General features: G+C 46.3%; 1 protein-coding gene and 2 long non-coding RNA genes across 3 annotated transcripts; 1 reads left to right on the top strand and 2 right to left on the bottom strand.

Annotated features, from left to right (window-relative positions):
* Positions 1-54: 54 nt before the first annotated feature.
* Positions 55-2,022, bottom strand: LOC130519838 (uncharacterized). Its single transcript, XR_008948486.1, has 2 exons — positions 1,581-2,022; positions 55-175 (listed from the first exon to the last, which is right to left on the bottom strand). It is a non-coding gene; the product is annotated as an uncharacterized LOC130519838 (long non-coding RNA).
* A 1,446-nt stretch (positions 2,023-3,468) lies between these two features.
* Positions 3,469-4,464, top strand: LOC130519837 (uncharacterized). Its single transcript, XR_008948485.1, has 2 exons — positions 3,469-3,679; positions 3,915-4,464. It is a non-coding gene; the product is annotated as an uncharacterized LOC130519837 (long non-coding RNA).
* A 1,086-nt stretch (positions 4,465-5,550) lies between these two features.
* Positions 5,551-9,475, bottom strand: LOC130519839 (uncharacterized). The gene is made up of 3 exons (XM_057023426.1): positions 9,453-9,475; positions 9,234-9,353; positions 5,551-6,677 (listed from the first exon to the last, which is right to left on the bottom strand). Exon 3 carries the CDS (start codon positions 6,613-6,615, stop codon positions 5,911-5,913), a length of 705 nt encoding a protein of 234 aa, XP_056879406.1. The 5' UTR covers positions 6,616-6,677; positions 9,234-9,353; positions 9,453-9,475; the 3' UTR covers positions 5,551-5,910.
* Between the last annotated feature and the right edge of the window lie 2,577 nt (positions 9,476-12,052).

Genomic DNA, 12,052 nt, shown 5'->3' with positions numbered 1-12,052 from the left:
ACCTTACTTTAAAGGTGAGCCTTGAGGTCCAATACTGAAGTATAAAGGTTCCTCTTTGGACCTGTCGCTCTTCATGGACACACAGCTGGACACTGTGGACTCTGCTCTCTCTTCCTCTTCCATCACACATTCGCTCATTTTTAAATGTGAGTCTAAACGGTTAAGCAGGAACAGTCTGCTGACACAGAAAAGAAGATTAAAGAACATGATTCTCAGCATGAAGACAAGCAGAGGTCTGTCCAATGACGTATTGTCGGCTCATTCACATCAAAATCTATTATATGATGTCACCCTGTACATCATACAGGCCACATATATATTGGAAAAAGTTTTGGGACATCTTAAAAGTTTACACCATGTTAAATATAAAATAGTTGTGGAAAAAATGTTTCTCCTGGGTGTTTCAAAAGGTGCGGTGGCATTAGACGGACGCACACAAATACAAATGAAATCATTTTTTATCTGGTTATGGTTTACAAGAAAACCTAAATTCTTTCAAGACGTCAGTTCTCAACATTAAATTCAACAAATAAGATGAGAATGCATTCAAAACTAAACAGAAATACGTCATCACATCATCAAAGTGGGTCAAATGCAGCATCATCTTCTGTCATCTCAGACAGGATTCCAAGAAGAGGATCTTCATTTTCAACAACGCACCTTGACATCTCATCATGGCTCGTCTGTCAGATTACAAGCAGTTTTTTGATCAGGCGCATCATGTTTCTCACCAACACATGATGGTGCTGGAAAAAACATTTGTAGCCTGACCTAGAGGTCAAAACTCTGCATGGCGTGCACAGCTACTAGTTGCAGCTGGTGGTTGTGGCGGAGGAGATCCCAAACATATCTAGCAAGCTTGTTTTGGAGCAGAGCTTGTCCACCACCTCTGACCCCACTCATCACAGAAGTCCCACCATATCCATGGCCAGGTGTGTTGGCAGCATTGGAGCCAGCCTCAGGAAAAAGGTGTGTCAATATCTCAGAAGTGATGATCAAGTTGCCACGACCCAACAGAAGTCAAGCAACCCAACATGCTGAATAGAATAGATGACACACAGCAAAGGGCAAAAACCACCCAATTCTGCTCAGACTAATCTGATCTGACCACATGTACAGGACCAAAAATATCAAAACACCAACAAATTCATATTCCACAAAGACCCAGTTGTTAAAACAATCAAATGGAATGCCTTGATCTCTCCCTCTTTCCATACTCTCCTTTTTTAAATAAAGGATTGATTGTCCCCCTGGTGGAGGGACAAAGAGAGGAGGCTAAAATCGCGTTTGTGTCCCTCTTTCCGTGGATTTTTCCACTAACTGCAAATAATATTGTCGACTTATTGTGAGTATTAAAATGTGCTTCCTCAACCTCTAAAATGTTGGCTCAGGGTTAGCGGAAAACGCAGTTAGAGGAAACACGGTACAAAGTTTGATCATCCGTCACAACATTCCCGTCGACCAGCCGCAATGTGCGTCCGAAACACGCGCACGCTCATTGCGCACACGCAGCTTATTAAGCCGCATCTCGCAGCGGAACATTGATTCGAGACGACAGCAGTGAAAGAACCAAATGCTACCTGAATATTAGAGGTTTTCCATCAGGGCTCGGTCAGTCCAGATGGAGCCCGAAGTTGAGAACTTTCACTTTCGCTTCTTCTTCCTCTACACGTCCCGTGTTCGTGGTTGGATCGCGTCATGTCCAGCACAAGCGCCTCTCTTCAGAACAATTTGGTCCACGTTTTAACTGAAATACTGGGAAACAACTGGAGTTCGTCTGACAGATGTTCGTTTTTTGGTGCGGAATCAAACTGGGTCAACTTTTTGATCTATAGGATCCCCTCTGGTTCAAAGTGTCCCTATAGGATATTGACAGTTCTGACCTTTTGGGGGCTGCACACACCTCTTAATGGTGACGGCACCAACGGAGCTGATCCAGTTGTCATCAGCTGGCCAGTCTGACTCCAGCTCATTAGGGGAAATTTGCTGATCTGGAGGAGAAGCTTTCAAAACTTGACGGGCTGGGGGGAAAGGACTGTAATTTTGGAATCAGCGTGCCAATCTTATTTTTAATCAGAATAATTTAGAATAATTTCAACAGGATATTTTCAAATTGTTCCCCAGTGTAACTTCACCTGAAATTGTGGACTCCAGAATATCACCATTAAATCCATTTATTCATTTAATAGCTGTGGAATTTGAGCCATGAGAAAAATATCTCTCCATCATGATTTCCAGAATTTTTCATCAATATCTGAGATTCTTCGAAAGCTTCGCTGGTGTTGGGTTTTTATTGCTTCTGCTTCATTTTCAGGCGCAGTTCTTTTATTTTCAAATCAAATCAAATCATCTTTATTTGTAATGTCTGTTGTAGTCAAACTTGGTGCTATGCAGAATCCCAGGGCCTGATCCCTAACAATCAACAGGAAACTCTCCCCTTTAACAGGAAGAAACCTTGAGCAGGACCAGGCTCATATGGGGGGGGGGGGGGGGTGCTGATGGGGGGGGGTAGGGAGAGAGGAGGAGAAGGGGGAGGACAGGTAGAGGAGAGACAAGGCAGACATCATTCAGTTCATTTTAAAACCCACTACATTATATATTCTGAATAGCTGGTGCTGGTAATCGGAAGGATAAAACTATTCTGTAAAAATGTATATTTAGCTTTGTGAAATTGTGTCGTATAGGTCAAATAAGAAAACAAGATCAACTGCTGAACCAGTGCAATTTATTTTTAACGTGTTAATCTCCACAAAGAAAGAAAAACCACAAACAACAAGTTTATAGTGGTCCAGTAATGCGCTCTAGTCACACCAGTACAGTTAACAATAACTCATGTTTTCCACCTGCTTTTCCATCTTCAGTGGGAATAATCCAGGGCGTTCTGGGCTTGAACAAAGGTATTAAAAGCTGGCTGAATGTCTGAGGTGACTGAAGGACACACTTGGGCTTTTCTCAATAGAGAAGGGGCACGGCACAGTGCAGCAGGTTCTCATCTTAAAATTTACTGTATTCATGGGAGTTTTATTTGGTCATTTTGCTTCTTTTTATTTCCTATTTCCCACATTTATTATTGTTTTTATTAGATTGCAATAAATCCTATAACATTGAACAGACTGACTAATTGAAGAGACAATTAAGAGAATGTTTTAATGCTTCTAAGAGTGGCCGAGGAGCCATTTAGAACTTTATAAAGATGCATTGTGTGATACCAGGAACTAATTTAACTTCAAGGGGAAGCTGCTTCTGCTTTGTCGACCATCGACTGATCTCCTGAAAGTCCACCAGCGCTTTTTAAAAACTGAATTTTTCATCTATGGAGGGAGTAGACGGCAGATGTTTCCACAGATGCTCTTCACCAGTGGTCAGTGAGTGATGCAGCAGATGAGCGGGAGTTGACTGGCTTCAACCAACTGTCTCAATGTCTCCAGCCCATAGTGTGGATTCTCTACGACAGGGGTGGGGCGGCCTCCGGGCCGTATACGGCCTACGAGACCATTTCTACCGGCCCGCAACGCAATAAGATTTTTAGATTTTATATGTGCACTTATACAGTGGGACCGTTCGCTAAACTCCGCGAGCTGCGAGTAGCAGCGGTAGCGTATTTTTGCCTTTCGTATCGTGAAATTTCTTTCGTAACAAGATGAAATATTTTCCCGTTTTCTGAGATAAAAAACAGACGGTTATGTTATGTCCGAGTCAAGGTCAGGGTCAGTGAACACAGCATGTGATGTACGTAGTGGGCTGGACTGATTGACACGGACGAATAATGCCTAGCGAAACACGCTAAACTCTATGAGTTGAAAGGACAGATGAGTTTGGATAAAATTAACGCTCTTCGCCGGAGTTTGGAGGCTCAACAAGCAGCTTTCACACGACCATGTACCGAATATTACGCGTGCAAGTTTTGTGGTGAGTGAATTAATAGCCACGAAGCTGAAACCTCACGCCGAAGGAGAGTTCGTGAACGCGCCTCGTAGCCGCCGCTGAGGCGCTCGCGCCGGACAAAGTAAAATTGTTTCAAAGCGTGAATTTGTTTTCGTGAATAACTACTGAACTAAGACATATATTGTTATGATTCCAGTGGCTAACGGTATGTTTTTATGGTCAAGGAATCTAAATATGTAGTCAAAGTATATGTGGGACTAATATTTATGGTGGAAATCACAATATGCCAGGAATTGTTGCGCTTGGCGGAGGTCTGCGCTCTCCGAGTGCTTTCTAGTTGTTGTTGTTATTATTATTGTCTATCTTTCTTCATTTATTTTCTTGATTATCTTGTTGTATTGCAGTTTTTGTGAGTAGAGGCCTCGAACAGGCCCTTACGGGTCTCTTGCCTCAACTCTGCACCTCTTTTTTTTATTGTTTTGTATGATCATGAAAACATATTTTACTTGTTTGTCATTTTATTCTATTGTTTTGGTGATTTTATATGCATGTGTGCTAAATAAATAATTCAAACTCAAATGCAGCGATCATGAGACTTAGTAACACAGTGGTTATAGACTGTTTTTTGTCTTTAGAGCAGGGGTTCCCCACCCCTGCTCTAAAGTCAGGCATCCTAAAGGTGGATGTTTTCTGAGGCCTGGAGGCTTTAAAGTGGCGCTTTTACCCACTTGTCCTCGTTCTGTTGGAAACTTGATCCAAAAACCTTTTCTGGAGCTTCATGTTCTGCTTTTTTGAAGGAATGAAATGGTTTCATCAGCGCTGCCGGGGGCTGAGCAGGCTTCATAAATCTGAAGCTCTGAGATCCTTTAAAGATCTCCTGGAATCAGCAGATGGGGGTTTGATCAAAACTGTAAGAATCAGTCAAGCTATCAAATCTTGACTCAGTCCAAGCGTGAACCAGTCCATCCAGAGCTGATTATGGCTCAGCCAGGAGGAAAGCACGGCCTGGGGGGGTTCATATGGAGCAGGCACACTCTGGCTCTATTGCTACTGAAAACAGCCCTTCAGCACAGCAGCCTGGAATACAGTTCTGGAGAACACCTGTTCCCAACAGAACCTGTTTAAAACGGGACCAGTAAAGATGCCCGGCGTGACCACGACCACGGGGAGAGAGGGGGGGGGCAGAGACAGGCGGTAACGCCGCTGCCCACCGATTCACCTGGAAACAACAAAAACCCCAGCAGCTTGGACCCAATATGGCAGCGTGTTCCTCAGAAACGCTCCTCAAACTCTCCCCACAGCTTCATTGCTAAACAGGATTTGGGTTTTTTTGTCCGTGCTAAATGGAAAGTGTTTGTCCTTTGGTGGTCCAACAAGACCACGATTTGGATGGATGGATGATTTGATGTTATTGAGAATAAAAACAGCTGAAAATGGAAGCGGAGATGTTTCAGAGCACCAGAGTTCAGAAAGAGTTTCTAATCAAACACCGCCTGTTGGGAATGATGAATGGATGAATTTTTATTTAATTTAGACTAATTTTAACATCCTTTATGCCAGTTCCATAGAGCGTGCGCACACACACACACACACTAGCAAAGATGATATCCAAACAGCCAAATAAATGGGAGTCAAAAGAAATCATTTAAAGCTCATATGTCAGAGTCAAGGTCGAGGGTTTTCTATGGCCCCCGGGATGATATTGATTTATTATTAGAACCGGCCCGCAGGCCGCAGATGTTTTACACAGGCCAATACTACATTTCCCACAATGCAACGGTGACAGTCTGAGCGGGAGGTGGCTTCATTTCATTATTTATCAGTAGTCATTAGCATAACAGCAAAAGTTAACGTTCAGATCCCCATAAAATGGCAAAAGGGAAGGTGGACACTGAGAACCGGGGGTTCAAACAAGGTGGGAGTGGGAGCACATGTTCACGGAGGCAGCTGGGAAACCTGGGTGTCTTCTGAGTGGAGAAAGGGTGGCGGTAATGAAAGAATATCATCTGAGACGCCATCATGAAACTAAACACGCTTTTTGGTGGCCTCCAGCTCCCTCTGGAAAAACTCTGACGCGGCAAATTGTTCAAAGGGCATTCTGGGGTCAGAGAGTCCCTCAGCAGCATAAGTCTGATGCACCTTCCTTGAGCAGTAGAAGTAGCGAACAGGACCCTGCTGATAGAAAAAGTGGATGGAAGATCCACCCGTCCCATACGGAGACTTGGGCTGTCCACAGGCCAGACAGGGTTTCGTCTGTCTCATCTTCTGCTCTGGTCGCTGCTGCTGCTGCTCCATCTCTAGAATGCCCTGCACAATTTTTTCAATGGAATCCTGCGTCAGAGGCGTGGGCAGGGCGGCTGTGGGAGGAGTGACAACAGCCGTCTCCATGGTGACTACAGGAACGCTGGTTGTTTTGCTCCCCTCTGTCAAGGAGTACCACAGCTGTTGAGTCTCCAGGAGCTTCTCTGGGCTGGTGTTCAGAGAAGAACTGGTGTTCAACAGCTTTGCCAGATGCTTCACATAGCGGGATATGTGAAACCTGGTTGTGGGGCGGAGCAAGCTGTTCGGATCGGCCGCAGACCGATGGACCGTGTCTGCGTAGTCTCGATCCACAAGCCTCAGGATGTCCTTGTCCCCATGATGATACTGCAGCAAACTATCAATAGCGTCTTTCATGGGAAGAGTCCAGCGTGTGTGGTCCAAGACAAACACTCCACCACCAGTCTTCATGGGTCCAGTGCGGGCGCTCCTCGGCGAGGACTTCAGCGGCAGGGGCAAAGCTCCAGAGACGTCTGGAACACAAACAAAGCAATAATGCATCCTTAGTAACTCATATTATCGCGATATGGGCTATTGAGAAAACACATTAATATCCATCCCTTAATAACAGAAAGTGTATATTTAACACATCAAAAGATTGAGATACACTGACCACAACCTAACTAAATCTATTTATTTTCAATCATTCGAAGGCCTTAATTCCAACATGCCGCTCTGAAAAACCCGATTATGGTTGACCCGCCCACTGATCTTTCAGGATCCTGGTCATCCTCTGCTGGAATCTCCTTTACACGTCCAGCAGCAGAGAGATGGAAGCTGACAGGTGGCGCAGGGGGAAGCGACGGCACAGCAGTCGCTGTTGCCCCGCTGGAGGAAGGTGTTGCCCCAGGAGCATCGTCTGGAGCGGAGGGGGCACAAGAGCCGAAGGCGGATCCCTCTTCTGCATTTTGTGTTTGTCCCAGTCCAGAGGGAGCGGACGGCAGCCCGGTTCTCTGGACTCCAGCCCAAACCTTTCTCCAGTGTCTCTGTCAGAGAGGCGGAACGCAGGGCACTTGTCTTGTCCCGTCACTGCCATGGAAGCAGAGTTCAACTCCCACATTGAGGCAGGGTCAAAGACAGCAGGGAGGACGGCGCCGGGCTTCTTCATGTCTACCGGTCGCTGAAAGTTCCACCGCACAACGCCGGTCATGGCCTGGGCCCGGAACAGTTCAGGGGAGACCTGCGTACCCGTGACCCACTGGGCCTGCTGGAAATGGTAGCCCTCCTGCTGAGATGTACCACGGACAGGGATCCAGACGGGGACTTTGGCACCTTCGCCCGCTACGTGGTTTAGCTGAAGGGTCCCTCCGTCCCTGTACATTATCCCCTCAGACAGTTCTGGGTCACTGAGGCAACCACGGAGGATGTGAACCCTCTGAACGCGCCACGTCTTCAGCATGGATAGGGTTAGGGTTAGCATGGAGCATTTTTCAGTTTGAATGTCGGCAAACAAAGAAGATGGCTGATCTCACCTGTCCATCCAGTGGTAGCCGGCCTTTTCCACCCCAGCGTGGCTGTACCTCTGGGCCATTCCTTGCTACATCGGATGCAGGGACCTTTCTGTCTCAGCCTGAACCATCACCCCAGGACACAATGAGCCAGTTCTCATTCATCACTGCGAAACTGGACATGGCTCCAGATGCCAGTGTCACCTTCCTCGCCATCTTCCTCGTGTGGTCCGACCTGAAAACCTGCCCCAACGTGCCCTGGAGGAGCTTGGTCAGAGACGGCTGTTGACGCTTGAACTCATCCAGCAGGCAGTCAGTCAGGTAGAATCCGGACACAGACACCCCACCCCAACCTTCTTGGTCCTCGTATGACCCGAAAGCACGTGGCCGATCTTCCATCCTCACGTACTGGCCGATGGTTCTCTGTCCGTACGCCCCAGCCTCGGCCTCCCTGACGTTCTGTACGGCGTGCAGATATGCCAGGTGAGCTCGTTCATACTTGAGGTGCATGAGCTCATTCACCTGGTTCGCCATATTGGTCGGTGACTTGCCAGAACGCCGCAGTTCATCCATTACCGACTCCACACAGCCTTCTTGTGAGTCAGGAATGCAGGCAAAAGGTTAGTAAAGCGCACGGGCAGCTTCTCCACCCATGGAGGGTGGTCAGCGGACCAGTTCCTGCGACAGGCCTTGCAGCAGAGTCGCGAGGAAAAGATCAAATACTGGCCACGGACGCTGACGATCACTGGAGGTCTGCCCACGCCTGCAGAGACCACCTGAGGACGAGGACAGCTATGGAGGCACGGCAGGATGTCATTGTTCTTCAACCTGACCATGATGTGGCTCTCTGGCTTCCAAATGAAAAATGGATGGAGCTGAAAAACGTTGGGGGACGGGAGCTCAGCCACCATGTCCAGTAGCTCCGGCTGAGGAGGAAGACGCCAAAGAGAAATTGCGTTCCCAGGGTTATGCACTGGTCGGGACCCAGGCCACAACCCAAGTTGTTGAAGCTCCGTCCTCATCCACAGCTTTTGATGTTGTGAGCAGATCCACTTGCTCATGTCGTGGTCAGGGACAGGCATGGGAACAGGAGCTATGGGAACTAGGATAAAGTAAAGAAGACAGTTGAACAACATAAAGTTCTCATTACTGAATAGACAATTTCAGTGCCCCCGCCCTCACATGATATAAACACACGATACAAGGAAACAAACACGCGCCTCGGACACTTGGTTTCATTCCAGAGCTCACACGTCAGATTTTTTCCATGTCAGTGACAAAGAATCGTGTCAATTTGAATTACCCCGGGACACTTTATTATTGTTCAACACCCCACGGAATGGGGGAAATTCCATGGTTTAACATCCCACTCTTTTGGTCTTGGGTAGAGTCCGTCAAAGGAGGCACTCTGCCGTCAGAGGTCTGTGCCGTGCAAGAGTCAGGTCCTGAAAACAAGTGCAGACTTGCTATTAAGAAATTACAGTCACTTCACCTGATGACAACATGGAAAGAACAGTCAGCTGGACATTACAGAGACATCAGGTTGTTCATCAGCCCTAAATAAAAAAAAAGGAAACATACCTGAAGTTGAGTGGGGCTCCTCTACCTTTGTGAGACCCTCTGTCTCTGTCACCAGGAAGGCCAGCTGTGGGGGGAGGGGCACAGGTCTCTTCCTCTTCACACCTGGTGAAGCTGGAACAGCTGCAGGTACGGTCATTTTCAAAAATGAAATGACTTTATTTAAGGCAGCTGCAGTTAGCAGAACACTTGATTGGATGAACAGAATTACAATGTTTTTACCATCAACTAGTGATGCCTGTAGCTCAGCGGTATCTCCAGGTGGGGCTTTGGAGCGTGTGGCAGATGGAACTAAAAAGACAACATTAGTTTAGTCAGTTCAGATTCAATGAGTTGTGAAGACGCCGTTATTAGTAGAAATTCAAGCAGCCTTATCGTTACTCCTCCTGCTTTTTAGAATTTTACATCATTAAAATGAAAACAATATAATCGTCTCATTCACACCAATTGAAATGACAATGTTAATCAGCGCTCTTGAGGCCGAGCAGGAGGAGCATTGTGACTCGGTCAACAAACATGCATTCGCGTGTTCGTACCCGTGCATCGAAACTGTTTTTCAACGAAGCAGCAAAGAGAACAAAAACAAACACTTACCCTCCTCCTCATAGTCAATATCAGTTCATCATTGCACGGATCAATTCATAGTCCTCACGACGGTTATTATCACACCAACATATGAAGAGTAATATTAAAGGAACTCGGCCAGAACATCAAGAACACAAAAATAATAAGATAAGTTTCAGATTTGGAGAGGAATTCTTCATGGAAAGGAACGGAACTCCAGCTCTGAAACCTATTTTTCAGAAACCTGTCTTTGCTCCTGGTGGCACTCTCGGCAGGGCGGCTGCTGCTACTGGCATAGCATCTGCACACAGATGAAAAGAAAAACAATAGAAATCAGATACGGCATGGACTTTGTTTGTCTGACATGAAATAAATGTGGTAACGGTGTATTTACAGCTCTGGACTTGCAGATCAGAGTTATGGATGCTCAGCATCTCCCTTTCCATCTCCACGTCCTCCTCCATGGCTGTGTTAAAGACAAAAATACCGGCTACAGGTTATTAGTAGAAAAGAAAAAAACCTTTTCCCAAAGTTGAACTTGTCACATGAAGGAATTAGCATACCCAGGGGCTCAGCTGGGGCCTTCATGGGATGCTCAGCAGGTGTGGAAGATGTGGTGGGCTGCTGCCTCTTCAGCAGGTTCTGCTGCAACCTGGACATTCGTGTACCTGGAACGCAGCGCCTGCCTATGACAAAATCAGCATAGCCATCACCTCTGCTGTCCCAGATCTCCTTCCACCTGCTCTTGGCTCGGGCACCAAATCCAACCAGCTGGTCGTCTTCAGATGAGGCAGTCACTCCATCCCCTCTTCCGGCCTCATAAGTGAGGAGAGCCTGGATTTCTTGGAAACTGAGGGCATAACTCACAAATGACTGGAGGCTGTCCTTACTGTGGCTGTCAGCCATACAGAGACCTGCTGCCTCCTCGCTCTGCACGTTCTTGATCAGATACACGGTGTATCCTACGTCATTCTGGAAAAGCCATCTGAATGACTTCCCTTATATTTACCAAACTGCAGGACATAGTCTCCCTGCACCTCCATCTTATCTGAGGGATCCCCCCCTCTTTGTCGGATGACGGCCAAAGCGTTCTGCCGTACGAGGTCCTCCCTCATGGCCGCAGACTTGTCCTGAGGAGTGGAACTCACCCGTTTGGCTTCATCAGATGGCTCCTGGAGGAGAAACCCAAGAGGCCCCTTGCGGAACACGACCCGAAGTTTCCCAGGGAAAAAGGCGAATTGCTTCTGCATGTTGAGCTGACATAAAGGAAAAATGTCTATTAATTTTCTCATTTTTATTAGACACTGATAAAACAGTTCCACCCATTTTTCACATCACACCTGATAAATGTGATCAAAGGAATCTTAGGCCAGTAAAATTTAAAGTGTGGTACCATGTGTAAAGCTCTGTGTGTGTGTGTGTGTGTGTGTGTGTGTTTGTGAGTGTGCGCACACATGCAATTATCATGTAGGTGTGAAAGTGTAAGATCAAGGTTGTTGGGGTGTCGATTCAGGAGTTCAGAAGGTCAGTACCTGGTGTGGCTAGTGAGGAAAAAACTGGAAAGTGATGGTGTGTGTGTGTGTGTAGGTGTGTGTGTGTCTGTGTGTGTGAGTGTGAGAGAACATGTTGGGGGGGGGGGGGGGGGGCAGGAGGACAGTATCCCCTCTCAAAGACATTGGAAACAAAAACACACATTTGATGTAATAAAATGTAATACTACCACTACTAATATTACTACTAATAATAATTATAGTAATAATAATAATACCGAGATTTCAGTGCCACGACAAGTAAATCGGTTACTTGAATATAAAATATGAACAAGTTCATTCATCACTATCGTGTAATTTAATTTATGAAAAACTAGCTTGACAAGATATGAGTATATTGGAGCATGACAAATACAGTACATTATAATTTAGGGCCAATTATAACACGTTCCTTGCTAATTTAGGACAAAATTGACCACAGCCTATGCACAATTACGAAAAGTTTCCTCATTAATTTAGTAGGAAATCAAGCCCAAACTTACCTTCAGCGAAGTTTACCAAAGAATGAACCAAGAATGGCCGATCCTCCGGAGAGGAGCCGCTCTTCATAGAAACGGCAGAACAGCGCCACGGGATGATAGCGGCCGGAAATATATTGCGTCCGTAGTGGTAGCACTACCATTGAAAATGATTGGGAAACGGTTTAGGGCCGTTTAGCTCCCGGCCATGGCAAATTGCTTTTAAGATGATTTCATTTATCGGAGTTGA

Source organism: Takifugu flavidus, unplaced genomic scaffold, assembly GCF_003711565.1.
Source record: "Takifugu flavidus isolate HTHZ2018 unplaced genomic scaffold, ASM371156v2 ctg224, whole genome shotgun sequence".
NCBI classification, from domain to species: Eukaryota; Metazoa; Chordata; class Actinopteri; order Tetraodontiformes; family Tetraodontidae; genus Takifugu; species Takifugu flavidus.
The sequence above is the reverse complement of the archived record's forward strand: the minus strand, read 5'-3'. Positions and strand labels throughout refer to the sequence as shown.